The 27,976-nt window shown below is 34.7% G+C and overlaps 2 protein-coding genes across 14 annotated transcripts; one reads left to right on the top strand and one right to left on the bottom strand.

Annotated features, from left to right (window-relative positions):
- On the top strand, positions 1 to 1,876 carry LOC107996173 (uncharacterized). Its single transcript, XM_017054093.3, has one exon. It carries the CDS (start codon positions 1 to 3, stop codon positions 910 to 912), a length of 912 nt encoding a protein of 303 aa, XP_016909582.1. The 3' UTR covers positions 913 to 1,876.
- LOC107996171 (piezo-type mechanosensitive ion channel component) lies at positions 1,228 to 27,088 on the bottom strand. 13 transcript variants are annotated; one of them, XR_009832390.1, is made up of 38 exons: positions 26,701 to 27,088; positions 21,987 to 22,079; positions 19,311 to 19,526; positions 18,983 to 19,212; positions 18,399 to 18,830; positions 17,750 to 17,902; positions 16,594 to 16,705; positions 16,406 to 16,515; positions 16,055 to 16,321; positions 15,622 to 15,948; positions 15,248 to 15,540; positions 15,046 to 15,173; positions 14,825 to 14,967; positions 14,568 to 14,744; positions 13,986 to 14,496; positions 13,801 to 13,896; positions 13,265 to 13,707; positions 12,782 to 13,187; positions 11,046 to 11,108; positions 10,390 to 10,535; positions 9,505 to 9,675; positions 7,988 to 8,254; positions 7,817 to 7,893; positions 7,341 to 7,415; positions 6,325 to 6,601; positions 6,092 to 6,255; positions 5,866 to 6,006; positions 5,612 to 5,776; positions 5,392 to 5,539; positions 5,090 to 5,304; positions 4,867 to 5,025; positions 4,660 to 4,786; positions 4,180 to 4,586; positions 3,763 to 4,052; positions 3,432 to 3,684; positions 3,127 to 3,354; positions 2,252 to 3,038; positions 1,228 to 1,805 (listed from the first exon to the last, which is right to left on the bottom strand). XR_009832390.1 is itself a non-coding variant. In XM_017054083.2 (37 exons), the coding sequence occupies exons 2-37, from the start codon at positions 22,048 to 22,050 to the stop codon at positions 2,951 to 2,953; spliced, it is 7,539 nt and encodes a 2,512-aa protein (XP_016909572.2). In that variant the 5' UTR covers positions 22,051 to 22,079; positions 26,701 to 27,088; the 3' UTR covers positions 1,862 to 2,950. The 13 variants fall into 13 exon arrangements, 11 of the variants coding, with proteins under 11 accessions (XP_016909572.2, XP_061939820.1, XP_016909577.2 ...); XR_009832391.1 differs by lacking the exon at positions 9,505 to 9,675; XM_017054083.2 differs by lacking the exon at positions 1,228 to 1,805 and having other exon boundaries at positions 1,862 to 3,038; positions 17,750 to 17,872.
- Between the last annotated feature and the right edge of the window lie 888 nt (positions 27,089 to 27,976).

The raw sequence follows: 27,976 nt of genomic DNA on the forward strand, positions 1-27,976 counted from the left end.
ATGAATGATTCTTTCCTAGAAGATTTGGAATTAGTATCTACTGATGTTAAAACTGTAAATGCTTATTCAGTAGATCGTCATGTAACAACAAGAAATGCAACATCTTCTCCCTTGCAGCAATTGCGGCCAAATAGGGGAGAGAATGTGCAATCTGAAAAACAACCTAAGAAAGAATTAAATACAAGAGATATAAGAAAGTTGTCTGAACATGATATAAAAAAACAACAAATAAGAATAAAAACATCTGAAAGAAAAGATAAACCCATTGAATCAAAATTGAAACCAATTGAGAATAAGGTGAAAAGTGATGGAAAAGAACAAGATGTTCAAGATGAGAGTAAAACAAAGAATAAAGAATCAAGAACAAGAATTTCAGAAAGCAAAGTAATAAAAGATAAAGTACGCCGTTCTGGAAGTAGTAAAGAAAATGTCCAAACCTCAGATGTATTTGCCAAGGAAAATAATAGACCTCCAGATTATTTAAAAGAAGGAACTTCCCAAGTGGAAGAAAAAACTAAAGAAAAAACAAAAACTCATGATGTTAGAAAAGTAGAATCCAAAGAAATTGATCCTGTTGCACTCCTTAATGCCATTAAGGATATTGTGAGTATATGCACAAAACAGGAAAACACAAAAATTTTAAAAGCAATGCAAGAATTGCATATTAATTCTCAAGCAAATCTGATTAAACATTTATTGTGTCAAACAGATGACATAATTAATGAAATGCATCCTAGTAAAGAGTCAAATAGAGTGAAAAGTCTGATTGCACAAAACGAAAGATTACAAGAGGATATTGTTATGTTACAAAAAAGAAATGAAGAACTTAACAAAAAGATGGAAGAGTTTGAATTCTTAAAACAAGAGAATATTGCATTGAAATTGAAATGTAAGGAATTGTCTAAACAATAGCAAAAATGTACACTTTTCTGATTCTGTATATTCAGAATTTGTCCATGAAAAGTATCATTCCACTGTTATTGTTATGCTCTAATTATCAAATATTATTAATATATTATTAATTATCAGTTATTAATATTATATGAATGAATAGAACGAAATGAACAGATTTGTAAAATTCTCGAAATAAAAAAAAATAATACTAAATACTAATACATATATATATAAATAAAAATACAGAATTTTAAAAAAGGGATCTTCCGTAAATTTTCCGTAAATATAGTGAACAGTCGATACATCGATATCGAATTTATTGTGACCTTCATATTCCCTTATGATTTGATTTTTTATTTGTATTTTTAATTCCATGTTACATATAAAACCAATTATAAATTAAAACAGTGGATTTTCCACTTTACATTTTCTTCGTAGAATCACTTTTATTTTCCTTGTAGAATCATTTACATTTTCCTCATAGAATTATATTTCTTTCGTAGAAAAACATTCGCTTGATTAAGTCTGGACATTTTTTATGTAAAACAAATCATGCTATCATCGATAATTTATCTACGTGTTTTGGAAAATACGTGTTTTGCACAATATTGCTTAGTCTATAACTTTCCATATAATATTAATAGTTAATTATCGGAATGTAAAATTTTGCACATCTTTTAGTTATATGATATTTTTTTTATTATTATATATCTTGAGTGAAAAGTGATAATATGTGTGCTGATATTAACGAGATGATATATTTTTTAACATTTTTACTAATATTTTTTAAAAAAGATTTAAGAAAATAAAACTATGTTATGCGGTTTAGATGTATAAGCTGCATTTAATATGTATTCCTTGTTATATTATAACATATTCTGTGCTGATTTGTAGTTGATATCTTTATCGAACTGAAAAAAAAAAAATAAATTGTAAATCTTCCTTTATAAAGAAATATTCAATAAAGTATTTTACAATGACATTTTTATATATACATTTCTTACAATAGAAATTTAATAAATAAATTATGCTACGTTTTCGTTTGAAACAATTTATATATATTCGAAGATACTCTTAAAAGGCATATTAAGGCGACATGATACAATGTTTTGCGACACAGATGCACATCGTACAATGCATATTTACAAATAATGTTAATTCTTATGATGTCAAGATTTTCTTCGAATATTTTTAAATATATAAAATATATTTGAGGCTTGGCAAAATGGCCAGATAATTACTTATGAGAGCTAGATGAATTGACGATTAGAAAAACGTATAAAAGAGAACGAAAGATCTTGCTATCGGCAGTATCGAGAATTCTAACATTTTAATAGTAAAGAGTTTAACTTCTTACCTATGAAGATGTAATTTAAATGCTAGAAATACAGTTCGGTTTAGGCATGAATTGTAGTAAATTAGAGATAAAAACTAGCACTATCCTGCACGTGCTGTAACAATCTTATTCATTAGATGCTTAATTTTATAAAGCATTTTTTTCAAATAGAATTATTGATGTTTCGTAATCACAATTTTTCATATCTTAAAATATGAATACGATAAAGCGATAAATATTATTAATATTAAATTCCTTATCCTATAAATATTAAAATAAAAATTAATAAAACCTGTTTCGCTTAAAAATACGATTAAGAAATAAATAATTCTATCGTATAATGTATCCTCGAACTTTTCTCAAATTTTCAAATCTTCCGCTTCTTCTAATTATATAATTTCCTCTTTGCATTACTTGCGTATATACATCTTTATAATATACATATTCGAAGATAGGAACGATCTTCGTTAATCAATTCTTTAACAATAAACACGGTTATAATAAATTCCTGAGTTTTTCGAATTTTTCGAACCATTCTTCGCGTCACTTTCGCAATAAATGCGCGAACTATTGTCTTATCCGAAATTACTGATAATGAATTCACATCGCGATAAGTGATAAAATATTCAAAATCTTCGACTCAACAAAAGTTCTTGGCCAAAGAACAGGCCAAATATTGTTTCGTTCGTAACGTTTATACCCTTATAAACGTTCGACAATTTATTGCCGAGATATCGCAACATCCTCATCCGCGTCATCTTGATCTTCGTTATCAGTTCTCTCCCCTTCCTCGGGAAGCCTCGTCCACCTGAACAAAAATTTATTTTCGTGATATCCTGAAAATTCGATAACACGTTTCTTTTTATATATAACTGATGATTTGATTTCACAGCAACCTGATCAACGTCTCTGGTGATCTATAAAGGAATATCAATTTGGCAAACAAATCTTCCTCGAGGCTCAACTCTCCACTCTCACGGACCAAATAAATATCCAAGCACAATCGAAGTATCCTATCGACGTAGGGCAGATCATCGAACATAATTCTCGGCGCCAAATCAGTCACAACCTTCCTGGTCATTTGACTTATGACTATTACGGCTGTAGTGTACAGACCTAAGATTCTACAGAAACAGTACAAGGATCAAATGAGTTGTGAATATTTAAGTTAATCACAATAGACAGTTCGAACTAAACGTACCCTAATCCACTGATAAAACTCAGTCCTTCGGGGAACGTTTTATCGTTGAATAAATACATCATGATGTATTTGCAGTCATTTAGAGGTATTCTGCTTAATAAATTTTCGTACAAAGTGTCGTTGCAGACCTCATTAACGACCCACCATTTTTTATGCGAGCAACAATCCGGTTCCGAAGATAAAAAAAGACTAATGTTTCTATACAGATGAATATCTCTTATTTTTTTCTCGTTCTCTATTTCCAACCATTTTGCTGAAAATTAATTTAGTATGCAACGTTTTACGATTTATCTTCATCGTTTCATTATTCGTTATGGATCATCAAACTTACGCATCATTAATTGTGGAACAATGGTGGTGGTTCGACCGGTTACTTTCAGAAATTTTGGGAAAGCATATGGCAATATGATAGTGCTGGTGTGGGGGATCGTTAAGTTGGAAAGTATATTGGCTAACATTTCTCTCACGGGATTAAATTCCTTGTTTTCATACGGTTTCAATTTTATGTCTCGAATTGTCGTGGTTATTCCAGTCGCATCTTTCGCGTCTGTCCTCCGAGAAACCGTCCACTCCACGTGAACAATCACGGTTGTTTCGTTATCTCTTAATTCCTCTATCAATCTGAATCAGAATAATATTACGTGAAAAATCAATCTCGTTACAAGAATAATATAAAGGAATAATATAAAGTTAACAACGTGTTTCAATCTTAACTCGAAGAGGATAAAAATGATTTTTATTATCCTACTTTTCCAAGTCTGGCGGAGATATATTCCATAATTTCCTAGAGAATCCGCTCAATCTCACGGCAGCAACATCAGAATGTATGTAGTTCTCGAGAAAAGTCATCGCAGGTTTGTCTCTCACGTACAAATTGGTAAATCTCGTGTAATCGAATTGGCTGTATTCCATGATGGATTGAGCTTGCGCCGACATGGAGTAAATGGGCTCGTGAGGGCCGATTCTTATTCTCATGGAAACGTCGTATGGTAGATTGGAGATGCCGACGGTGCCACCGAGGGCAAATAAGAGCAAAGGGAACCATATTAATCCGATCATGAAAAAAAGAGCAGCACCACCCATCAAGTATTTGCTTATCTGACCCTTCTTCTCGCCTCGTGGTTGAGGGAAATCTGTTTCTACCCCTCGCATACACTGTAATTTTTGAATTTTTTTTTTTTTTTTTAGTAATTTATATGTAATTTATACATATATTGCACAACATTACCTTGATTTGATAAATATTGGCGAAGATATCTTCCATTTTGAACCAATCCATTATTGTCATGGAAGTATCCGTCCAGATCCAATCCATTACTGCTCTCAACTCGAACAAGAATGGGACCAACATGAATCTGTGAAGAAATTATAAATAGATTGTTCGTTCGAAACGAATTCTAGGAAACTGTTTTTGAACGAAGGAAAATATTCTGACCCTTTGAATAAAACGTAGTTGATAATACTGTAATTCTTGCACAGGAAATTACCAAGTATCCTCGTTGGATAACCTTGTCTTAATTGATAGGCTGCCAATAAGAGATAGAAACACTTGACCATGTACCAAATTTGAGGCGGTAGCCTCTCGTTGAATCGTCTACGATTATTTTTAATTAAATATTCGAAATGGAATTTTTGTACGATAAAGAACCACACGATACCTTTCAGTTACGCTCGGCAAAATGAAGAACATCCAAATGTGAATGCCAAGTATTAGGAAGTAATGGAAAATTAATTTGCCCAAGATCGATTTCTTTAGAAACAAGGCTCTATCGATGATTATCAATGAGAATTGTAATAGCAACATCAATAGAAACGGCATCGGGACTCTATTTTCTTGTAAATAAGCTGCGACACCACCATCACCTTGTTGTGTCTAAAAAAAAAAATTAATAGATATCGCGATTAAAGAAGAATAATTGTAATCAAAATTTGAGAAAAAGTATTTGGAAAAATTATTCACTCCAAATGCGGAAAATCCAAAAATGAACAGCAAAAAATTGAAAAAGTCGCAGAGGAACATGTAAGCGTATACGTTCGTCTTTTCTTTTCCATATGGACTAAGGATTTTACGGAAAAAATTTTTCATTGGTTCCGTATATTTGACGACCCTGAAAATAAATCATGCTATTAAATAAATATTAAATGTAAAACTTCTGTTAAATGAAAAACTATCTATTTACATCAGTTTCATAACTTTGGTAAACTCTTGCTCCAAAGGATTGCTTTCCTCCCCTTGAACCGCGACAAGTTGCTCGTACTCATCATTGGTTCGCACACTTTCACCATCAATCACACCTGGTTGAAGATTCAGAATTCTTCCCGTAGGTGTCGCGTGAATATTCTCTCTTTAAAATGAGAAAAAGTTATAAGATAAAAATTAATAAAAAAAATTTCCAAGTTCATAAAATAAAAAAGTTTAAAAAAATTAATGTACTTCATCTCATGTCGTAATGTTACAGGCTCTCCTTGGCCTCTTTCTGGTGGTTTGGACGGAACTAAAGTTAAAGTCGAAGGAATAATTTTTCTCGGTTTCAAAGACAAAGATGTCCATTGACCCAATGACTTGAGCATAAATCTAAAAATTGTATATTTTTGTTTCATTTTCCCAATGAACGGAGAAACGATTTTAAAAATATTTGTATTAAATTTGTACACTTTACCTGTGGAAGAACACCACGAGGAGCAATAATAAGTCCCACAGAGCATAATTAAATTTGCGTTCAACTCCCATAATCCTAGGGGTGAAGAGAGGGTTATTCGGTGCAGGATCTCGATTCCAGGGCAATACTTCCAATTGAAAGATACACTTCACGATAACAATTGCCTAAAAAAAAAAAAAAAATAATCGAAAAACTTCTCTTTTGAAAAATTACTAGGAAAAATAATATTTCACCTCGGTGTACGCGATCAACGTTATCCAAAACGTTTTCGAGGGTCGAGGGATGGTTAACGAACCCCAGAAGAATACCATGAGAGGTAGAGGAATGGAGAGAACAGATGCATTTTTAATTTGATGAAGGAATACCATGAAGTAACAAAATAGAGACGAATGCGACAAAATTGCAAACCAAATAGACGCCAATAATTGTATAATTGGTGGTTGATCGGCTTCTGATAATTCGCCACGATCATCATCGTGTTGAACAGGTGAAATCTCGGAGAAAAGTGTGCTGTGGAAATAAAAATTTATCGTCAATTATATTGAAAATACGATACATCTTAATTATAATCATAATATATAATTCGCAGAAGAGAAATTCTTTTGCGAAATATCGATACCAAAGCACGTATAAAGCACATAAAACCTGTATAAATATAATACCGAATAAAAAATGATATATGATTTTTTGGAAATATAAACATTTATACAATTACAATATTTATTATCCTTACGATAACAAAATAACTAACCGTTCAACTATTGAAAATTCGAAGAGAGGGCAGAAGAAATTATAATATAAACGTGCTGCTTGCAAAAAATGTTGCAGAGGATGCGTTCAACATTGAATATTGAGTGAGAATGGAGACAATAATTTGAAATCAATCATGAATTTTATAAAATACTCTCGATACCTGGAGGAGGATATGTCCAATCCTCGCTCCAAACTCGATGCCACAATTCGAATGTAAGAGACCATCAGTGTGCTGCTTTTCCTATTGAAAATAACACTTTCTCTCTGTCTAACGTTAGTTCAAATTATATTCATAAGCTACGATAAATGTGGATGAAAAACTTTTTGAAGAAAATCATTTAAATAGAGTTTGTTAATTATTAATGGAATTTAAATGGAAGAAACTCTAAACAGAATTTATTCAATAGCATGAAACTGTTAATTTAAGCGATTAATATATAGCGTTTTGGACAAGTTTTATTTAAAAACGAAGCATTTTCTGATTTTCAACTCTTACCTCTGCTCTTGCGGTCGTGGTTGGCTAGGACCTTCACCAGCATCGTGAATTTCCTCGGTATTTCCATTAGTCGATCTGTCAGGTCGAGCACATTTACTACTCTAGCTTCTACAATATCTACTTTATATAGCGGGAGAAGATATGATCTACCTTTTTTCTTTTTTTTCGAAGGGGGCTTCAAACGATTCTATCGAGAAGAAGGGAATATTTGGGGCAAGTGCAATACTACTAAAGCTCTAAAATGTCAAATGTGAGGTGCATATCGGAAGAGTTTGCAAGAAATTGAACGATCTAACATCGAATCGAATCCTTAAAATCATCTCTGAATTCTTGCTAAACGTAAATTCTTTCTCTACGATATGATATCTGTACGATAAGGCGTCTTCTAACAAATATTTAAAGAAGCTGGAATGGCAAAGGAGTGTTTTTCTTTTCTTTTTTTTAAATTAAAATTTATCTTATCTATCAAATCTTACTCTTTCTTCAGAAAATTCATTGGCTGCCACATTTGATTCATACCAAGTCGCATCCCCATTTGTAGATCTGGCTTTGCCTGTAAAAAAAAAAATAAAAATGAAGAAAACGAAGAGAGGATAATTCACGGAATTATTGATTAATCTATTCACGATTGGCACCAACTTATGTACCTTCAATAATTTTTTCTCTTTCGTTAAAACTTTACGAATGTATCTGTAGTCCCGTGAAAATCGATTCAGATATCTTGTCATCGATATGAAGGTGCTATTAATTATTGCTATGAGAAAGTTGAAATACGTCGCGATCGATATTCTTTCTTCCTTCGGTATTTCCTCTTCATGCTTTTTTTCTTCTTCGACGTCCGTTACTTCCGTCTTCTCACGTTCCTCCTCGTCTTTCTCTTCGGTTTCTACGTCTGCTGATGTGACATCAGCAGCCTAATTTCAATGGAAAATTATCATTTATATTATTAATCTATCTCGAAACCGTCGTATATTTTGCTACGCCGAATTTGAAGATCAATAAGAATCGAGCGTTTCTTAACTTCAATAATAATAATCAAATCCGTGTATTATAAATTCCTCCGCGATTATTATGATTAAGATTTGAACAATGGTGGATTTCAAATTCAGCGTATGCGATCGATCGACATCAAAGATTATTGTTAAGATATTAAAAGCGTGAGATTACGGTGCTACAGTCGCTGTAAACGTAATGAAAACAAATTAAGCTAAGTATCGAGCGGCAGATTATATACACCAACGATGAGGAGCCTCCTGCGACTACAACATTAAAAAGAAATGACATAAAAAACATAAAAAAAAAAGGAGAATCGACGTAAATGGTACGCCACCGCTTCCGTCATTATTATTATTATTTTTTTCTTTTTTTTTCTTTGCAAAGCTGTAAGATGCGAAAAGAAAAAAGAATAATAATTACACGGTCGAAGCACTGTAATAACTAGCAAAATATAAATATTTGTACAATATAATTAATATCGCTATTACTCGCTGGTTTGCTGTGTGGATGTATTATCTTGTGTATTGTTATGTTAAAACGTGTTAGAAAATGTGAGTTTTGCGTAGCTGACTGATTAATTTGAATAAAAAATTTCTCAATAAATATGTTCGTATTCAATGTAAATGAGATGATGACAACAAAACAAAAAAAATATATATATATAAGTATAAAAGAAAAGAAAATAAATACAAATAAATCAAGGAATATAAATAAATAATATAAATAAACAATTTTAAAAAATAAAGAAAAAATGTAATGGGTATATTACAACGAAAGCTGATAAGAATTTATTCACAGATAATAAATTATTATAGAAGACACTGATGATCGACGATATATTATTAGGAAACAATGATACAATACAAAGATAATTACAGAGAGGAAGAAGAAGAAGAAAAAGAAGTAGTAGAGAGAAAATGAAAGAATTATTAATCAGAGAGATTAAACGATATCGAGATGGAGGAGGCTATATATATATATATATGTGTGTATGTATAAGAATGGAAAAGAGAGAAACGAAAAAGAGAAAAGAAGAAGAAGAAAAAAAGAAAACAGAAAATATAAATAAAAAAAAAAATAAAAAAAAATGAACAAGGAAAAGATTATGGAAAGGTAAGAAAAAGAGAGCCTGTAGCAGTGACATGCAGCCTTTTAAGGGGGGTCTCACATCGGTGGCCACTGCGGTCTCGGAACGTGCACTGAGATACGACATAGACGATTTCTTCCTTGTTAAAGGCTCACTCCGACGACGTAGTTTCAGCGCGTCCTTTTCAGTCCCTCCATACATGGCGACGTGCGTCGCGATCTCAATGTCTGTCTTAATCAGCGTGTTCATCAACTGCAAGGGGACCAGACTTTTGAGTCATTTTTCACTCCATGCAATACCGTATTGCCTTCTTTCGTATATTGTTGTCTGCTGTCTGATGGTCTCCTCGATGGGCCAAGGATAGTGAAAATTGTGAAAATAGTGAAAATTCGGGGGGAAACGGGGGTGGGCTGGGGTTGAGAGGGGACCGATTCTTTTATACGAGTGGGAGAGGGGGAGAGGGGGAGAGGGCGAGGGTTTAGTGGATGGATCGATAGAATAATGCAAGAATTTAATGCACACACAAAGGAGAACAAAGTCAACCTTTGGCCATGATCCGATGATCCATCTGATAGATTCGTCGAGGAACGAGCGTGATATTGAATATTATAAGTATAATTGTAGTTAACTGAGTTAACCGAATGACAAATAAGTTAACAAAGTTAACTGAAGTAATTAACCAAATCGATAACTGATGGGATGGGAGAAATTAAAAAAAAAAAAATAAAAATATTGTTTTTCGGTTTCGATGGTATATATATATGTAAAATAATATGTGGGGGAATTTTCGTTTCGCAGAATTTCTCAGTGGATCAAGCATTCTTCGATTAGTCAAACTTTCAGATTTTCAGAAAATTCATAGCAGACAAACCAGAGATTCTTATCGTATAAACCCTCTCTAAAGAATAAGTAACGTTCAAATTCAGTTCGATAGCGTCCAGTAGATTTCTACAAAAGTCGACGTACCTCGGAAATGGTCATTCTTCTTCCGCGTTGCTCCAACTCGCGACGTTTCTCCGCTTCCCTCTTCTCGGACTCGGTGTCCGGGATCATGTCGGTGACATCGTCGTCGTCCAATTCGTCGAACATATAATAGTCACCCGATCTAATAGCTGATCAAAAGGAAAAAAAAATTCCTTTTTAATAAACTTCGGATTGAAAAATCCAATCATACCCTCATACCTTACACTGTATATATATATATATTTATATATATTTATGCCAAAGCCATGCTACGATATCTCTTTTTAACAACTTAACTTAACGAGTTGTGCTAAGAAAAGAAGATTTAAAAAAGATTTAAACAAGATCGTAAAATTACTCCACAAGAAATGACTATTTAATTAATTAAAAAACATGTTACATCTATCGCATCTAGATAAATCGTTAGTACAATCCACGAAGATACACGCGTTATACATAAAGATGCACCCGCCACCATCATCGGTATGCTATACATTATTAGAACTTCGTGTGACACATGTCTCATATTATAATATGTACAGTGTGAAGTTCTGTAAAAGCACAAGGATAGTTAGTCGAGTGGGTTGGGTGTTGGACACGTTGGGTATTGGACAAAGCCCAGATAAGCTGCGGAAAAGAAAATAATAATTTTCATTTACCCTCTTTGTTGGTCTTTGGCGCGCGAACTCTGTACAACGGCCGTGTCCTTGGATAGAGAGTATCTAACCGGAAAAGAAAAAACACAAAGAGGTATATGTAAAAAACTGAAAAACGATGTGGAACACTCGTCTGCACAGTTGGATATAGAGATCTATCTTACAATAATATACAATATCTATATTACACGTAATCGTATCCAGCATCTCGATTCCTTGGCCGTCACGATAGCCGGGATACGGGACGATCTGTCGAGAGAGATAAACGGAATTTTTTTTTTTTTTTTAGATCTCAATTAATAATAATAAATTTTCCTTCTTATATATATATATATATGGATGTATATAAGATATATATATATATAAGATAAGAGGTAAAAATCAATTATGAGAAAATGATGGAATGGGAAGAATGCGAATGTTCGAATATGCGAAAGCAAACTTACGTGTATAAAACCGAGTTACACGAACGTGATGATAGTGATTCAATTATGTACATCTAACGAGATTCAAAAAACGGATCTAACACGACACAGATCTAACAGAGATCGATCGAAACTCGACGGAAGCGGCAACAAAAGAAAGATACAAATTCTCGAAACGGAACGGAAAAAGAAGAGATAGAGGGGGGAAAAATTTCCAACCTCGTGAAAGATCGATCGAACACATTCTACACATCGAGAAATCAATGACGTAAAATATCAAGAATCAAAAACTACCGAAGAAACTTTATCTGATAGATGAGACGTAACTTAACGTTAATTTTATACAAAAATCAAAAAAAAAAAGGAAAAAATCCTGAGATACTCCCTAGGAGGATCTCGAAGAAAAAAAAAAACCATCGAGAAAGAAAGAAACGAATAAAACACGAAAGGAAAGATGGGTGCTTCAGATAGATGATCTATATAAGTGCTCTCGCGGAAGCGTATGTACAGGACATCGTAGCGGATCGACGACGATGATCTTGTTCCCGATCTTGTGTCGTTACATGTGTGATGAGATTGCGGGGAACGAGATGCGGTGGAGACGATCGACTGCCTCGGTGTCTGCAACCCGTTCATCCATGGAGGGCCGATGAAGCTCGATTGACGCCGGTGACGTCTGATCGAGGACGAGGTGAGGGATCGATCGTGCGCCCTTCTATCGTACGGCGGTGGCGAGAACACGGGGAAGGTCTCGTCCGGCGACGGTCCACGTGGATTCAACTCGCTACTCGGCGGGGAACCGAAAGAAATACGGGTCGGCTCGAGATAACCCTCGAGGCTGACCGTCATCACAGCGGAATTGGGCGTGGGCGCCTGCAATAGAGAGGCGGCCCGCGGTGTCAACGGGGGTGGCTCGTCCTCCGGCTCGTCGTCGTCGTCGACAGGCGTCTGATAACCTTGAGGAGGGGTGCGACCGGAAGAGACGCACGAGCTTACGCTGGAAGACCTCGCCAGAGGCGCCTCTCCTTCTTTTTTTTTTTCGCGTGCACCAAATACAGAGAACAGTTATAGAGAAGATGTATCGAGATGATGAATCGAGTTTCGAGCTTGTTTCTTGTTTATTATTGCGTGTACGGGGTGCACGTTGGTCGAGAGAGTAAGGAGAGGGAGGGAGAAGTTTAAGTAGGGATGTTCGAGGAAGGATTTTTGTGGGGGGATTATTGGACAAATGATTTCATCCCGTCAATCTGATCTGATCGTCCTATAATATACTTTGAAGAAAGATAATTAAGGAAGCATTGAAATGATTCTTACCAACTGCGTGTATCTCTGGCTCCCTGTAACTGGGGCCTTGAATTTTCCTCTGATTCGCCTTGATCTGGTCCATCTTGAATTTCAACTTTTGCAACACGTTCTTCTCGATGTTTTCTTGGATCTCGATGCGTTTCTGATGCAACTCTTCCAATAATTCCGCGCCTCTCGATGCCAGGATGCTCATAGCTTTCGTTTCGTTGACTATGTGGAAAAAGTAGTAGCTCTTGAACAATCGTTTCTGGAATAATAGGAAGGTGAAGCACAACCCGTCCCAGATCATCCCTATGTCCTCCTCGGGCACGTCGCAATCCAATTTTTCCGGGATCAAATCGGTGATCGGACTTTTGAATTTTCTTACACAAATTATACCGAACAATTGAATGAACGGACACGCTACCATTTGCATCTAAAAGTTTCGATATTTTATTCGTTCGAATTAATATATATTTAACAAAATCGAAACGCGACAAACGAGGTATATACCTGCTCTATCATCACGCAACCGACACCTTGGAACAGAGACTTGGCGAATATGACGACCACGTTGTAGCCGATCAACAAGTTCCACCATGTTAAAATCGTTTGCACTGGCCTCAAGTAAAAGTCGCTTCCTTGCCAGAGGAACACGAATGCACCGATCAAGTAACCCAACGAGAACAGATTGGTCCTCTCTGTTCCAGCCAGGAACACGATCGATAAAGCGATCCACATCAAACTTATCAATACGCCACGTTTCACTATATCTAAATAAGTGTGAGCATCAGACACGTAATCCTTCACAGGATTTACGAAATTTGGTTTCTCTATGTTTTCGTATACGGAATAATTGTGACCGGCTGGAAACTCTTGGCCAGTTGCCTCGCTTCGCTTTTCGATTTTGAAAACGAGGCTTTGCCTGACGATCATCATTAATAGCAGAAAATCACCTATATTTGAAAAAGATAAAAATCAAGATGTCTTGTCCAGAGATAAATGAAGATCGCGCTTGAATTTTTTTTTCCATTACACAATAGACTTACACATTAGTTTTCTAGCATTAGGTGGAAAATCAGGATCTGGCAGGTACATCCACTCCTGTAATACCCTCAAAATTCCTGACTTTTCCCATGGATAGTCTAAAAAATTAAGAAAAACTCCGTCTCCGTGTGATCTCTAAATGTGAAATTGTTTTAAATTTCTAATCACTTTCAACATGTTCAATTACCTATGCAAAGCCATGGGGGAGGTGCCACGACGAAAGCATATTGAATAGGTAGAAGAATTATAATGAAAAACTTGAAGAAGGGCCAAATTTTGGATAAGATTCTTCTCCTCAGACAGAACAATATTAAAAGCCAAATACCATAGAGGACCGAATAGAAATCGAGTCTGGTAGCGATAAGCGCCACGATTCCTATCAAACAGAATTCCACGCCAAACTTGTAGAATGCGTAATTGAAAAGGAATTTCAAGCATTGCGGTATTCCTTCGTCAGCATGCTGTCTAGTGATTAAAGGGAACATGACATGAGGCCTGTCCAAAGGTTCTCCTCGTGCTTTTCTGTAGAAACATTGTCGAATTCTAATTATCTTTCTGAGAGTGGTCACCACTATGATTCCTATGTAGCCCTTCAACAACTCTGCCAGATTTCCTGGCTCGGCTTTCTTTATTCCAAACCATTCCGCTATGTTGTACATACTGTTATTGCTGCTATATTGATGATTCTCTGGAACTACCTGTAAACGATAAAAGATAAATATTTTTCTTGAAGAAGCTTATCAATCATGTGCATCGTATTTGTATTCACCGTGCAATTAATATCCCAATTGCTGTGATTGATATACTGAATTTGATACAGCATTTTTCCAACCATTAATATACCGATTATCGCTGCTACTATATTCACGGTGCATATTTGAATGCTTCTTCGAAAATTGATCATTATAACTGATATCAAGACGAATATTAAATTAATAGCACAGACCTGGAATACAAAGAATTTTATTGAATAAAATTTAGATAAATTTATATCTTCGACATATCTTCGATCCGATTCAAACTCACATCGTTCACGCAGAGAAGCATCACAGAAATAAAAATGATCTTTTGCATATGAATTTCGAAAAAGAGCCAAATATAGTTGTAAAAATTTTTTACGTGCGTTGTTATATCGCTAAATAACGCTACCAGTTCTATTTTAGACATGTCTGAAAATTTTCGTCAAGTCAGCATTTTTTTATCGTATTAATTATCATTAAAAAAAAAGATGCATGAATTCATCGTACGTTTTAACTGTTTCAACGTGTATTTAGGTTTTTCGTCATTGAGAAAAATTTGTTCTGGAGAGGATGGTGGCATAGTTAAAATCGGTGAATGGCCAAGGCTCGGTCGTTCCATTTGAGGATTCTCGAGTCTACAATTTTTTTTTTTTTAATATTAATTTATTCAATACGGTTAATTTATTTAACAGAAATTCCATATGCTGACCCGAATTTATCGAGATCGGTCACTTCTAAGAAATCTTTGTGAAAATAATGGATCTGAAGAACCGTAATAATTACGAAGAATGTCGGTGTGAGTAATCTAACGAAAAGATCCTTAATCTCGTATTTTTCTAAACCGATATCTTTTTGCAAGTTCTCGTCGATATGCAAATAACTCCAATATTCTGGAAAATTGTGAAATTGATAAGTGTATACAAGAATCAGCATGATTACGGAATAACCGATAACTGTAAGCCAGAATGGATACATCATCTTTCTCCAAACTGTCCAAGATATCTATAAGAAAGAAAGAAAGAAAGAAAGGAAAGAATTAGTTTTATTTTTAACTGATTATTTCTTTTGTTTCCCCCGACGTACCTGGAAGGTGATAACCAGAACAAGGAAGAGAGACATGTAAATGATCCTGAACACCGTCATACGTTCACCAGTGATTCCACAAATGAACAGCATGATGGTCACCACTGCGATCCAAAATTTGGTCAACAATTTTCTCAAAAGTATACCGACATCCAACATGAATTTGCTTTTAATTTCCGGGGCTTCCTGGTTCATCGCTGTGGTAGCTGTCGAAACAGATACGTGCAATGGTGCCACCATGTCTCTCAACGCCGAGGAACGTCTCTGCCTCGTTCTTTCGACCGTGTATTGTCTCATGGTTATCCAGAACATCGATAGGAATAGACACTGAAAATTAATTGTTAGCATTTTGAAAATAAGATAATGTATTTTGTATAAGTTAGATTATAATTTGGAAATTATTTTTTTTATTTTATTTCATTTTTTTTTTTACTTTGACCACTAGATGCCAGCAACTTAGCTCATCAGTTTTGATGAAACCGATTTCTGACACTTTTATCCTGTTTATTTGCGTTGGTAATTCTTCTTCGGTCAAATCCATGCTATAAACGTATTGCACGATGACAAGGAGCATTGAATAAAAAACGATGAAGGGAGAGCATTTCATCATCAAAGCGCGTTTATTAGGGACCATCCAAAGGATCAATGCCCACAATAAGAGTGCAAAAGTTGTCCAACTGTGATACATTATACTCCACGTCTAATAATAATGGGCGAGAAAGAAATTAAAATAATTTCAAGTTTCAAAGAAAATTTAATAAATATCTGACTTGTTAATTTTTACCATCATTATGATATTCGTGGCAAGATAAGACGAATTAATTATTAATTGGAAGATCGAATATATAGCCATAATGATATGTTCGATAATTCCGGATTGTTCATCTGGACCAGCTAGAAAAATATTTCTATCGGTTAATAAATTTTATTTTATTTTATTTTTTTTATTCAATGGAAGCTAATTTAACAAACCATCGCTGAGACTCTGCATCTGAATGTTGTCATCCTGATGGCCATCCTGGACGATAACACTTCCAGTTGAATCTTGCAGTAGCCCCGTTCTCCCGGACCCAAATCGCATCAACTGTCGATAAAATTAACTAAACTATTCTCCGAATATAAAAACAAACATTCTCAATATTTCTACACAGCGTTTTAACTCGTCTCTTTTCATTTAATAATCTTAATTTTTATTCTAATTTATTCTAAACAATTTAAATTTGAATTAAATGTATATTGTTCGTGAAACAAAATCTCGTTTTCCAAGCGTGCGCATGCATGCTGTGTATAAATGAAATGGATTTACCTTCACCAATAGCTACCATAAAGATTTCCAAAATATGTATCGATTATTTAAATAAAAAAAAGGAAAAAAAAGAAAAAAATATAAACAAAAAAGAAAAAATGTGCTTGAAATAAAAGATAAAAGCAAAATTGATCGAATAAGAGAAATTAAAATTAAATAAATTAAATTGCTGTATATATAAGTGAAACGTGCAAACTTAATCATTATACGTACGGGTGTGCGCTCGTCGACAGGTGAGAACGATGAATTAACGATCGGCTTCTAAAACAATGGCAAACTAAACATAGCGGCATCCAAATGGAAAAGGAATTTGCTCAGCATTAAAGAACAACCGCAAATCTGGAAGGCGATAGTAAATAAAAACTCGGGAGTTGTCTGAATGGAGGCGGTGGAAAACAAAATGATCTTAACATAAATTTATTATACCTTCTTCTTCCATAATTTTTATCGCCTTCGCCAATCAAAAAATAAAGCAAAATAAAATAAATAAATAAATAAATAATGTAAATTATTAATTTCACGGTATGGTTACTGTATATACATTCCATAATGATATTTTATACATTTTCTTTCTGCCATGATAAGTTATATAATAATGGCACAAAAATGTGCATTTTCTTTTTCTCTCTTTTACCATGATAAATGAACGATGGCACATATGTATGATCGTATCGATGTTCGATAACGTAAAATAATAATCGGTGATAAATTGTATGTACAATCGAAGATCTAAAAAATGTGATTAGAGAGAAAGAAGAAGAAGAGAAAGAAGAAGAAGAAAAAAGAGAAAACTCGGCTCATGCAGGACGACGAGATCCTTACGCGAGCCTTTCGTCGCGCCGATTGCCATCTTTGAGATGGTGTCCTTCTCCTGATGGAAACGTGCCTGGACAACGGAGTGTTCAGATTCTCCAGTTTTCCGCTCAAACGTTTCACTTTCTTTGCCTGGAACGCCTCGTTAGTAAAAGCAACGTTCTTCAAAGAAAGACACGTGTGTTACCAGATACACTTGTTGTTCGAACAGTTAGTAAAAATAGATTATTACAAGCTTAGATCGTGTTATTCAGCCGATATATCGGTGTGTTAATCGTTTTTTCCTTAACCGTAAGAAGGTTAATTAAGTCACATTAACAGGCACATTGCACGCGACTCGCATCGTTAATATGATTCATGCTTGGATGAATTTCAATTAAATTGTAAATTTTATTATCGACGAACTTCTGAATATTCGCGGTTCTAAATACTTCAACTGATATCTCAAACTTGACGGTATTATTTAAAATTTTAATTCGATAAAAACTTGGTCCGACCAATTAATAATCCTCGCATTACTAATCTTTCGTTACGTTCTACTATCGTAATTTAATTTCGATTCGTCGATTAATTAGTTCGCGTTTATCTCGAGTTTAAAATATTCCCAATATTAGCAAAAATAAATAAATAAATAAAAATACACTAACGATAAACTCACCGGCTTTTTGCTCAGGAACTGTGATTGCAACGCCAAAACGAAATAAAGCCAGAACAGTCTCAGGGAGTATCCGTAAATCAGCCAATCTGTATAATCGGTATATTCCACGTATCTTGGATTGGAGCAGTTGATTCGATAAACAGGAATCAGGGCAAGATATCGTTGCCAACTGCTGTTCACGGGTATTAATTCTTGAGGTATTTGATTCTGGTAGCTGAGCAGAACCAGGATATGAAGTACCACGACTGCCATCAAGATCCTGCACAGCCTGGCAAACCCTTTTCGAAGCTCTTTGTTGCACGCCCACCAGGTCGAAGCTCCCAAGAAGATGAGGAAATAGAAACCGCCTTCGATCGAAGGTCTCAGACATGCTGTGATGCATAACGATGCCAGTACCACGTAAGTACCTATGCGTCCTAAGAAGTTGATGATCTGAGCACGGAAAATAATACGTTAGCTCCAATTCTCTAAGCAACTTAATTAATTATTGTTTCGTGCGTGTTTTGAAAAACTTATGAAAGGCGAAAAAATTATATCGATGTTATATTTTTATTTACAAAAAAAAGAAAAAAATTGAACGATACCTTAATATTTCCATCTACGATTTTCTTAGAGGCCTCGATGTTTTGATGCAATGAGGCGTCGCCTTCTTCGGTGATCGTTTTTTGCGATAGGAAACGACATATGAAATATATTATTATACTAGTAGGTAAGACGATTAATTCTGGTGTCAACCAGAAGAATATCTCCCACTCGGTCGCGCTATCTAGCCTTACGAAACCTAAATGTCTGAAGATCACTTCCATAGGTTCGCCTAGAAATTATTCATCAAAGAAAAGACAATTTTTTTTATTCCAAAGTGTATTTAAAAATTGGCAAACATTCTCTTTCCTTGAAACTTTCCTTACGTACAATTGTGGAGGAAGTGTCCGTAAGTGGGCAGGGCCAATAAAACTATGTGGAAAGTGATTTGGCTGGTTGTTGTGAGAAAAGACAGACCGATGCAAGTTTTTAAATAGTGGCCCGTGTGGCCGGCCATTGTTTTTGCGTCCGGTATTGGCACGTGGGGCGAATATAGCATCAGAGCCAAATAAACTAGTGACAATCCTACAGGCCTCCATACTATACCTGTTTCGAACAATTACAAATTTTTTTTAATATCATTCCTTAATGTCGATCCACGTTCTTATCCATTATTATCTAAACCAGAATGCGAAACGTATTTTTTCGTATTTCCCAACGACATTTTCCAAACGATATTCGCCACGTAGCAGAGATGCTGTTCGTTTCATTTTGGTACGAGAAGAAATAGGGTGGAAGAAAGGTCAATTTCAACCGAGGGACTTCAACACAGATGAAACTATACAACGACTGACATTTTATTCCCTGATGTATCTCCGAATGAAAATTCAACAATTCACGTTTTCTTCAACAATTCTAATCATCCACGTGTCATTACGCTTCAAGAATTTCTTCTACACGTATCATTATACGCGTTCCGTGAAATGGAATACACGTTGTTTATAATTAAATCTATAATTAATCGAAAAAGCACCAGGATTCGGAACGTTGATTAGGAATCGTTAGCAAGCGTGAAACGTAATTAATTTCTTCGTTGCGAGCGTCTTCTGGCGAACGCGCTCTGTTTCTTCAAAGGAAAAACATCTCGTCGGGGATCGTGCTCGAAACTCATTCCATTTCGTTCCAGTCCTCTATGAGCGCTTTCTATTCGCGGCATGCATTCTGCTTACTATTTTCTCTTCTCTGTATTCACAAACGAAAAGTTTGACCGGCTGCCAAGCAAACTCGGAGTTATTCTCTCCCTGTTCCAGCATTGGTGTTACGAGTTACTTCGTTATTCCCGAACGTTTTGCGTCTCTGTTTCCCTCACATTTCATCGACGTATCTCGTTTCGTAGATCGAGAAGATCGAAATTAAAGATTAAGGCGACTTAATTGCGAATTATTAAAAAAAAAATTGTTTTTATACATATTTTTCATTCTCTGTGAGCACGTGAGTGTAATTCGTGTGTACTTTAACGGGATTTCGTTAATTATAAAGAAGATTACGAGTCAACTAATTACTCGTGCCAGCTTGTGCGCATCGTAATTTCACAGATAACATCCAATACATCCAACGTCGTAATTTTATTTTTATTTTTTAGTCTATGGACTATCGAGGTCGAAAGATCAAAACAGTCTCTCGAAATTATCACGAACGATAAAAAGATTGCGCGAATTAAAACTTCCTTTCCTCTAAATAAAGGTCTTTGACTCGCAATCGATTACTTTCTGCTTCGAGAAATATTCTCATATAATTTAAACGAATAAAGTAACGACGACTTGATCGAGTTGTGGAATAAAATTCCCTAACCTAATTATAAATCGAGACTAAACTTGCCTCGACCCTATTACTATGCAATTCTGAGAGGCTTCCTCTGACTTGTATCGCGTAAATATACGTCTCTTTTAACTATATTCGAAAACGCTCGTTTTTTTTTTTTTTTATTTTATCATCTACTTTGGAAACGACGATATTTATATTTTTGGAATGTTGATTACGATGGATACGTACGTACAGCTAATCTAATTTATTGTTTTCTCTGAAATTGCAATCAATAATGAAATATTAATTGATGAGATAGGTTATTTAGAAGATATTTTATTATCGGCTAAAATGAGGCAATCAATGGCGACAATGTTATTTATGACATACTGTTAGGCGGATCTGGAATGATCTAACATGTGGCGCGTTGATAACACCCTGATAATTAATAATAGTATTAAACTGGCTAATGGAACGGTCAATATATGAAAACTTTTGATATCCGATGATAAATTTGTATTACGATTTTTATAACGTAATTTAAATTATAATATGTTATAATGTTAATTTTGTCACGATAATTATTTTCTTTCGTGATGGGTGTTGTAACGACGATGAGATATTGAAACGAGACTAAATGAGAAGTGAAAGGAAAAGAGTGAATTTCTCAGATTCTCTATTGCTTATTCGTCTATTTCTAGATTTTGCCTTCGAACATACTGTATGCCTTTGCAGTTTGCAATTTCACACCATTCATTCGCTTTCAAGAATCGACATAGTTTAGACCTAAGGTCAGTAGTCGAGTACAAATCATAGCTATTTTAACACTGTGATATCATCGATGCGTTTCCTTTTATATATTTAATATATATAAAAATTTTGAATCTTCAAAATTTTCTACGAAACCTACTAATTTTCTACGTTGACCAAAGTTAAATTTTTTTCTTTTCTTATTTTTTACTCTTAATTTTTAAGACGAAAGAGAAGAAATAATTTTGTAATTAAGTTTTTAACATTCCCTAATAATTCTAATAATTCACGCTCCTATCGTAACGTAATGACGTAAGATTTCCTCAGTAGAAGCTTATCAATAGAAACGCACAATTTATATGCATCCTTATCTGTTCCAATATTGTTAACATTTTAATAATCCAAATCTAAATCCAAATTTAAATCGTCGAATAATTTTTTTCCTATCGACGAAATTATTCGTAGCATTTCGATTAAAAATTTTCGAAAGATGCGTTTAACATAGACACTCACATCCGGTGAAGACGAGCGGTAACAGAACCCTGATGAGGGCCACGTTCAGCCAATACTTGGACATGCCTCGATCTGCTCGTATGCCCTTTCACCCTGAAACACAGAGAGAGAGAAAAGTTGCGAGTAAAACAATCCACCGTGTACGTTGTCAACATCTCGAGATTTCACGGCGGCAATGTCAGCTCGACTGGAATCGATACGACACTGCCGCAGTCGGATACCTTTAACCTCGTTTTGCCATGAGACCGCGGCACCAACGTTCTTACACCCGCCCTTCGTTTTTACAACCGACCTGACCCCCGTCGAAATTTACGCTCCACAGAATTTAACCACCCCCTCGTTACATCATCCCAGCCCTCGGAAATTTTTCACGAAAAAAACGTACGCGACCATCCTCTGACATTTTCTTCATACGAATTGTCAAATTAACAGAATTGCCTCGTTGACAGAACGAGGTTTGATCAATTTGATCCGATCGAAGTATAAATACGGAACAGTATAGTATATAAGAGTGCATCCTTTATGGGCTTTATTTAATTAAATTCCCTTCACGGATCGATGAAAATACATTCGATTAGATCAAATATAAATTGTACTTTAACCTATACACGATACTTATTTGCAAAATGACATTGACAAGGTGTAATTGAAAAGGTTTGCGATCATTCCAGGCATTTAATATCATCCTGATATATAGTCGATGTCTCTGGAGTGTGACGTGTACACCATCTGCGCCCATTTCCTGCTTCCGTCTAAGATTTCACGATGGTGTCAGCGTTCGGTTTCACCATCGAAAATCAATCTGTTTCCGTTCCGTTTTTTGGACAATCATCCATATCACATTTTTGTCGAATCTTGCCACTTCCTCTTCGTTAAAAAGAATTTAAATGCCTCTGTGCACCATTCCATATAAATAAAATGGAAAAGAAAAAAAAAGAAGAAAGAACGCAAGATTCTTTTTAGAAATCATTTTTCAATTTTCGTTGCATTCGTTGAGCAAATATTTCGTAAAAAATATTTGCATGTTCATTCACGATCGATGAAAATGGAAATAGAAAAAGGTTGAAATTATCAAATGGTTCCGAGAAACGAAAATGCTGCATGTTTTTCGATAAAAACTGACACGCCCAATTTAATTACCAAGAAATTATATGGGGTTGGACTGGTGCACAAGGTGCGTCCAATTTGTTTTTAATTTTACCACTACTCGATATTAATGAAGAATAATAATCAAAAGAAGGAGGAACGTTGTGAAATATAAGAAAAAGAAGATTCGACTTGTCTCGAGTTTTATATCAATAGTGCTGACACTGAACATCTCGACTAGACTGTTCATCTTCATTTATCTCAAACTGTAGAGATCGCCTCTTCGTGAAGTCCTCCAATAAATGTATACAATGCAACATTTTTTTCTTGTGCATAAGATTTTATCATTTGACCTACATGGAGAATTTAATATATTATAAAGCGATCCTTAAGACGTTCTTTCGTCGAAGGATGAAAAGATGGAAGTATTATTGACGGAAGTAATTATATATCAAAATTTATTGTCATCCATGTTGTATCATTGACATACGATATCATTTTATACTTGTATATCGAATCGTATTACGAATCGCTTGTATAATTGAAAAATAATATCATATTGTTATTCGAGGATTGAAACGAAAAGAAAAAGAAAAAAAACGAATCCTCGAACAAATGAAATTTAAATAACGAAATAAAATTGCGACATGTTAGGAATTTCCAATCTGCGTCAAGAAAAATTCGAATTCTTTCGCGGTGGATTACCTTTGCCTTGTGCATTCTTGCTTTACGATGCGATTATACTGTATAAATATCGTGCAACGACATTTTTTTCTTTCTTTTTGTTTCATCAAAGATCATCCTCACCTGTCGCGTGACTTAAAGAAGAAAAGAGAGAACAACGTCCTCGTTTTTATAAATATCGAAGTTTCGATAGGATACACGATCGATGATCACACCTACGTGTTCAGATCGACAGATTGTGTAAATACTACAGAACTGGCAACGATAATTGGCATACACCGAACCTGGTGAAATTTTACTAATCCTCTGAAACAGATTTGTAATCGCGATTAAATAAACGTAAAAGAAAGAAAAAGAATAAGTATTATTTATAAAACAGAGAGAAAGGGAAAGAATTCAAGATTTTTTGAAATTTATTATTTCAATTAGTTATTCAATCAATTTTCGAGTTAAGTTAAATTAAATGAAACTATATTCTCTCTATATATCTCCATCGTGAAATCTCGAAACCTAGGAGAAATTTTGTTTTGAAAGAGATCACACTATTTTGCATTAAGTGCATTTATGTTACTTAACCGACTCAGCGCGAGAAGCTGCATTTTAATCAACTTAAAATGAAAATGTCTTATTCATACTCTAAACCGGTTTGAGAAACATTACGCGAATTAAATTACAGCTGCACTTGCGGATTACTTTCATTTCGTCAACTTGATCGATGTACTCGTATTATAATATATACAAGAAAGAAAGAGGTATATTTTGCGCGAATATTAATCAAACATCCGAGCAAAGATGCGTTTCGTATTTTCATCGTTTTCACTACTTTTATAGAATATCTATTAGTTCGATCACGATTATCTTATTGATTTCCATTGGGCAAACAGATAACGCGCTTCATGATTGAATGATATGATTTCCTTTATTTAAACTCCGGTGCAAAGAGTATTTTTATAATTTTATAATCTTAGACTTGTCGATAAACGGAATATATATAATATACGACAAGTTCGCAAAATTAACATCGGTCGTTCGATTAATATTCGCCAGTTTTCGGCCTGGAATCAATGTCGATGAAGGTATTGTAAAATCCCGAGTTTAATTTTAACTCGAAAAGTTCAAGAGAATGAGAAGCTAACTCAACTTTCATAGAAAACGTCCAACATTTCTGTTATACAGAATAGGCTGGCTCGTTCCTGAATGAAAACACGTGACAGTTATCGTCTTCCTTTTATGGAGACATTCATTAACTTTTCAAATGCGTGATAAAGAGACAAAGACGAGAAAACTATTCTTACTTTCTATTTAATTAATGGAAAACGCGTATTAACGATCGTTAAATTTCTATTTAGAGAATACAAAAAAAAAAAAAAAAATAAAAGGAAGAAGAAGAAAAAAAAAAGAAAAACGTAATCATGAAACACGATATAGGAAGTCTTTTAGGAATAATTACCTTTGAAAAAGCTCACGCTTTGATTCCCGCTGTTATATTCCATTAAATTTCTCGGATATATATACCAATTTTAGGAAGAAACGTGCGCATTGCGTGCCCATCTTGCGTACGTGCGTGACGCACGCAACAACAAGTTGATTAAGGGAGTGTGCACATCCCTCGTTACGCTTTCAGGATGAATATAATTCGTGTTGGGTTTCCTGATCCTTCCTGATAACCGACCATGCTTTTTCAGTACTTAAACGTTTTATCTAAATCCGTGTTATTGCGTCAATTAATTCTATTCCGTTTTAAATTTAACGAAAATTTATATTCCTTTCTTGTTATTCTCTTCCTATCTTCCTACGAACAATTTATTAAGCGAACATTAACATTTTCTTAATAACGATAATCCAAATTTTTGTTTCAACATATTTTTAGTAACATATTTTATTGACAATGAGATATAGTATAATTGCAATACAAAAATTTGGATAATCGCTGTTATTTAAACATTGATTATGTTCTAATTTTAAAAATATTTTAAGTACTTTTCTAATTCTAATTAATTTAAAACAGGTCAATTATCTACGGCGAAATACGCGTTGTAAACACCTTCATGCGGCGAGACGATAATGTATTGTATTATCGGTTGTTTCGTCGACACACATATGTATATATATATATACACGTAAATTCGCAGGAAGACACGACGTAACGAACATGATTCATTCTTATCTCATATACAAGATACGGCCCCTAAATTTCGAGAATCCATATATTTGTTTTTGTACCGGCGATCTTCCAATCGTGAGTCGCAATAAACAACGTTACGGTCGAATTTCGTTTCGAAAATTTGCTTCGATTTACGACGTTTCTTTACCTTTGCCAAATCGTAAATGAACAAAATGTCAACCGTTTTACGAGCGACTTGCGTTTCCTACGAACGAGCCAAGTTCCGCATTGTAAAAATTACGCGAATAAATCAACGGCATTCAATCATCAATCTATTTTCGAAGATTATTATTAAATTTAATAAATGATAAACAGCAGCTGAATCATCACAATGTCTCGATCAATTCTTTCACACTTCACCTCTATTTTTCGTTGATGTATTTTTATTCTTTATTTTTTACATAAATAATCCCTAATAATAATTCCATCTGTCCTCCATTCTTTCATCTAGGATAAAAATTTCTTATTGTATTATATTCCAAACTTATTTTCTTACCAATGTGTATACTATACCATGCATCACACATCAAAAATTCATTCCAATTCATTCTATCAATCATACGCCCACATCCATGTATGATTTTTCCCCTTTAACCAACCATCCAACTTGGGTTGAACGTACCATCATCGCTTATTCCCAGAATAACGTATACGTATACGAATCCACACACGCGTATAATCCAACTACCAACCACGTCGAGGCATAATCAGCTGACTGGAATCGGCGCAGAAAAGGGTCGAAAGAGAGAGAGATAGAAGATAGAAGAAGAACACGCTCACCTTGAATGAAACCACTCCACCGGTGCCTCAAAGCATCCCTCACGACAATTCTTCTCCCGATTGTGTTCACGTCGATCGAACTTCCAGGAGAGCAACATACGCTTCCCGGCTCCAACACGCGTGAAAACTCACGCTGTCACACACTCACTCGATCTTCCCCTCGCTTAATGTTATATTTAACGTTCGATTTAAATACACTCCACGATACGTGATTCTCGAGTGGAACGATTCACGAACGCCCACGAGGCGTTTTTCTTTTTTCTTTTTTTTTTTCTTTGACGAGGAATCGTGACTCATCCGCACGTATCACGATTACACCGATACGCCTCGAACGACGAACGGCGATCAACGCCGGCTCAACATACACTGAACCGTTCTACGCCCGTCTCTGGCGTAGAATGTCCGCGCCTGCGTACATCTTTTGCGTCATTTCCTGTATACAGTAGCGGACTATTCGGAGAGTCGTTACGCGACGAAGGAATCATCGATATTTGGGGATTGTTTTCTTCTTTTAATAAAATGATATATTTTTTTCCAATTATTTAATTATGATTTATTTGTTATGTGAAGATGATTGTTATTAGATCGAATGATAATTAGATCGATATAAGTACTAATTTTTAGGTTTTATCTTATCGTTGAGGCTTGGTTTTCGATTAATTTATTTTTCGGGCAAGTTCGAAGATTGATTTTTGTACTCCTCGATTCAGAATTTTGACCGTCTTTCTGAATGTTAATTTGAATTTTTGATTGGATGAAACAAAAATATAAATTTAAAAAAATAAATAAATAACGTAAGATATAAATATTCTTTTCAAATTCCTTGTTCCATTTTATCGTTTTCATATCATACATTCACAAGCCGGGCAAGAGAAGTAAGAATAAAGTATAAAACACGCTTATTATCTTCTCTGAATATGGAATTCAACTAAAAATCGCGTGAGTTATTGGGAATGTAGAACTATAATGGAGGTTTTAAATGGAGGAAGATAAATTCTGTTCTGAACACCAATTCGATTTATCCAGTTACTGTCATTTTCATCTGATATTAACAGAAATGCAGAACAACGGTAGAGGTATCATATACGACAAGAAAGATATTCTAGTCAAAATACCAATTTTAATTTATAACTTACCTCTGCTCCTGTTATTTGCTCGCAAGTTAACAGGATAGTAGAAGTGTGGAGAAGGTTTCAAATAAGGATGGAAAATTATGAAAAAAAGAATGGAGGTGAGTTTAGATCGTAGCATAATTCTGCTCCTGTTATTTTTTGAG

This window comes from Apis cerana, linkage group LG13 (genome assembly GCF_029169275.1).
Source record: "Apis cerana isolate GH-2021 linkage group LG13, AcerK_1.0, whole genome shotgun sequence".
Classification (NCBI taxonomy): domain Eukaryota; kingdom Metazoa; phylum Arthropoda; class Insecta; order Hymenoptera; family Apidae; genus Apis; species Apis cerana.

Excerpts from the sequence above, each read along its gene's own strand:
- LOC107996173 (XM_017054093.3), top strand. The coding sequence starts at position 1 with ATGAATGATTCTTTCCTAGAAGATTTGGAATTAGTATCTACTGATGTT.
- LOC107996171 (XM_062083836.1), bottom strand. The coding sequence starts at position 22,050 with ATGTCCAAGTATTGGCTGAACGTGGCCCTCATCAGGGTTCTGTTACCG. Across the intron at positions 16,706-17,749 it reads CGGCGCGACGAAAGGCTCGC|TTGATGCGATTTGGGTCCGG; the intron begins GTAAGGATCTCG and ends TTTTATCGACAG. Across the intron at positions 15,541-15,621 it reads TTCTGGTTATCACCTTCCAG|ATATCTTGGACAGTTTGGAG; the intron begins GTACGTCGGGGG and ends TCTTTCTTATAG.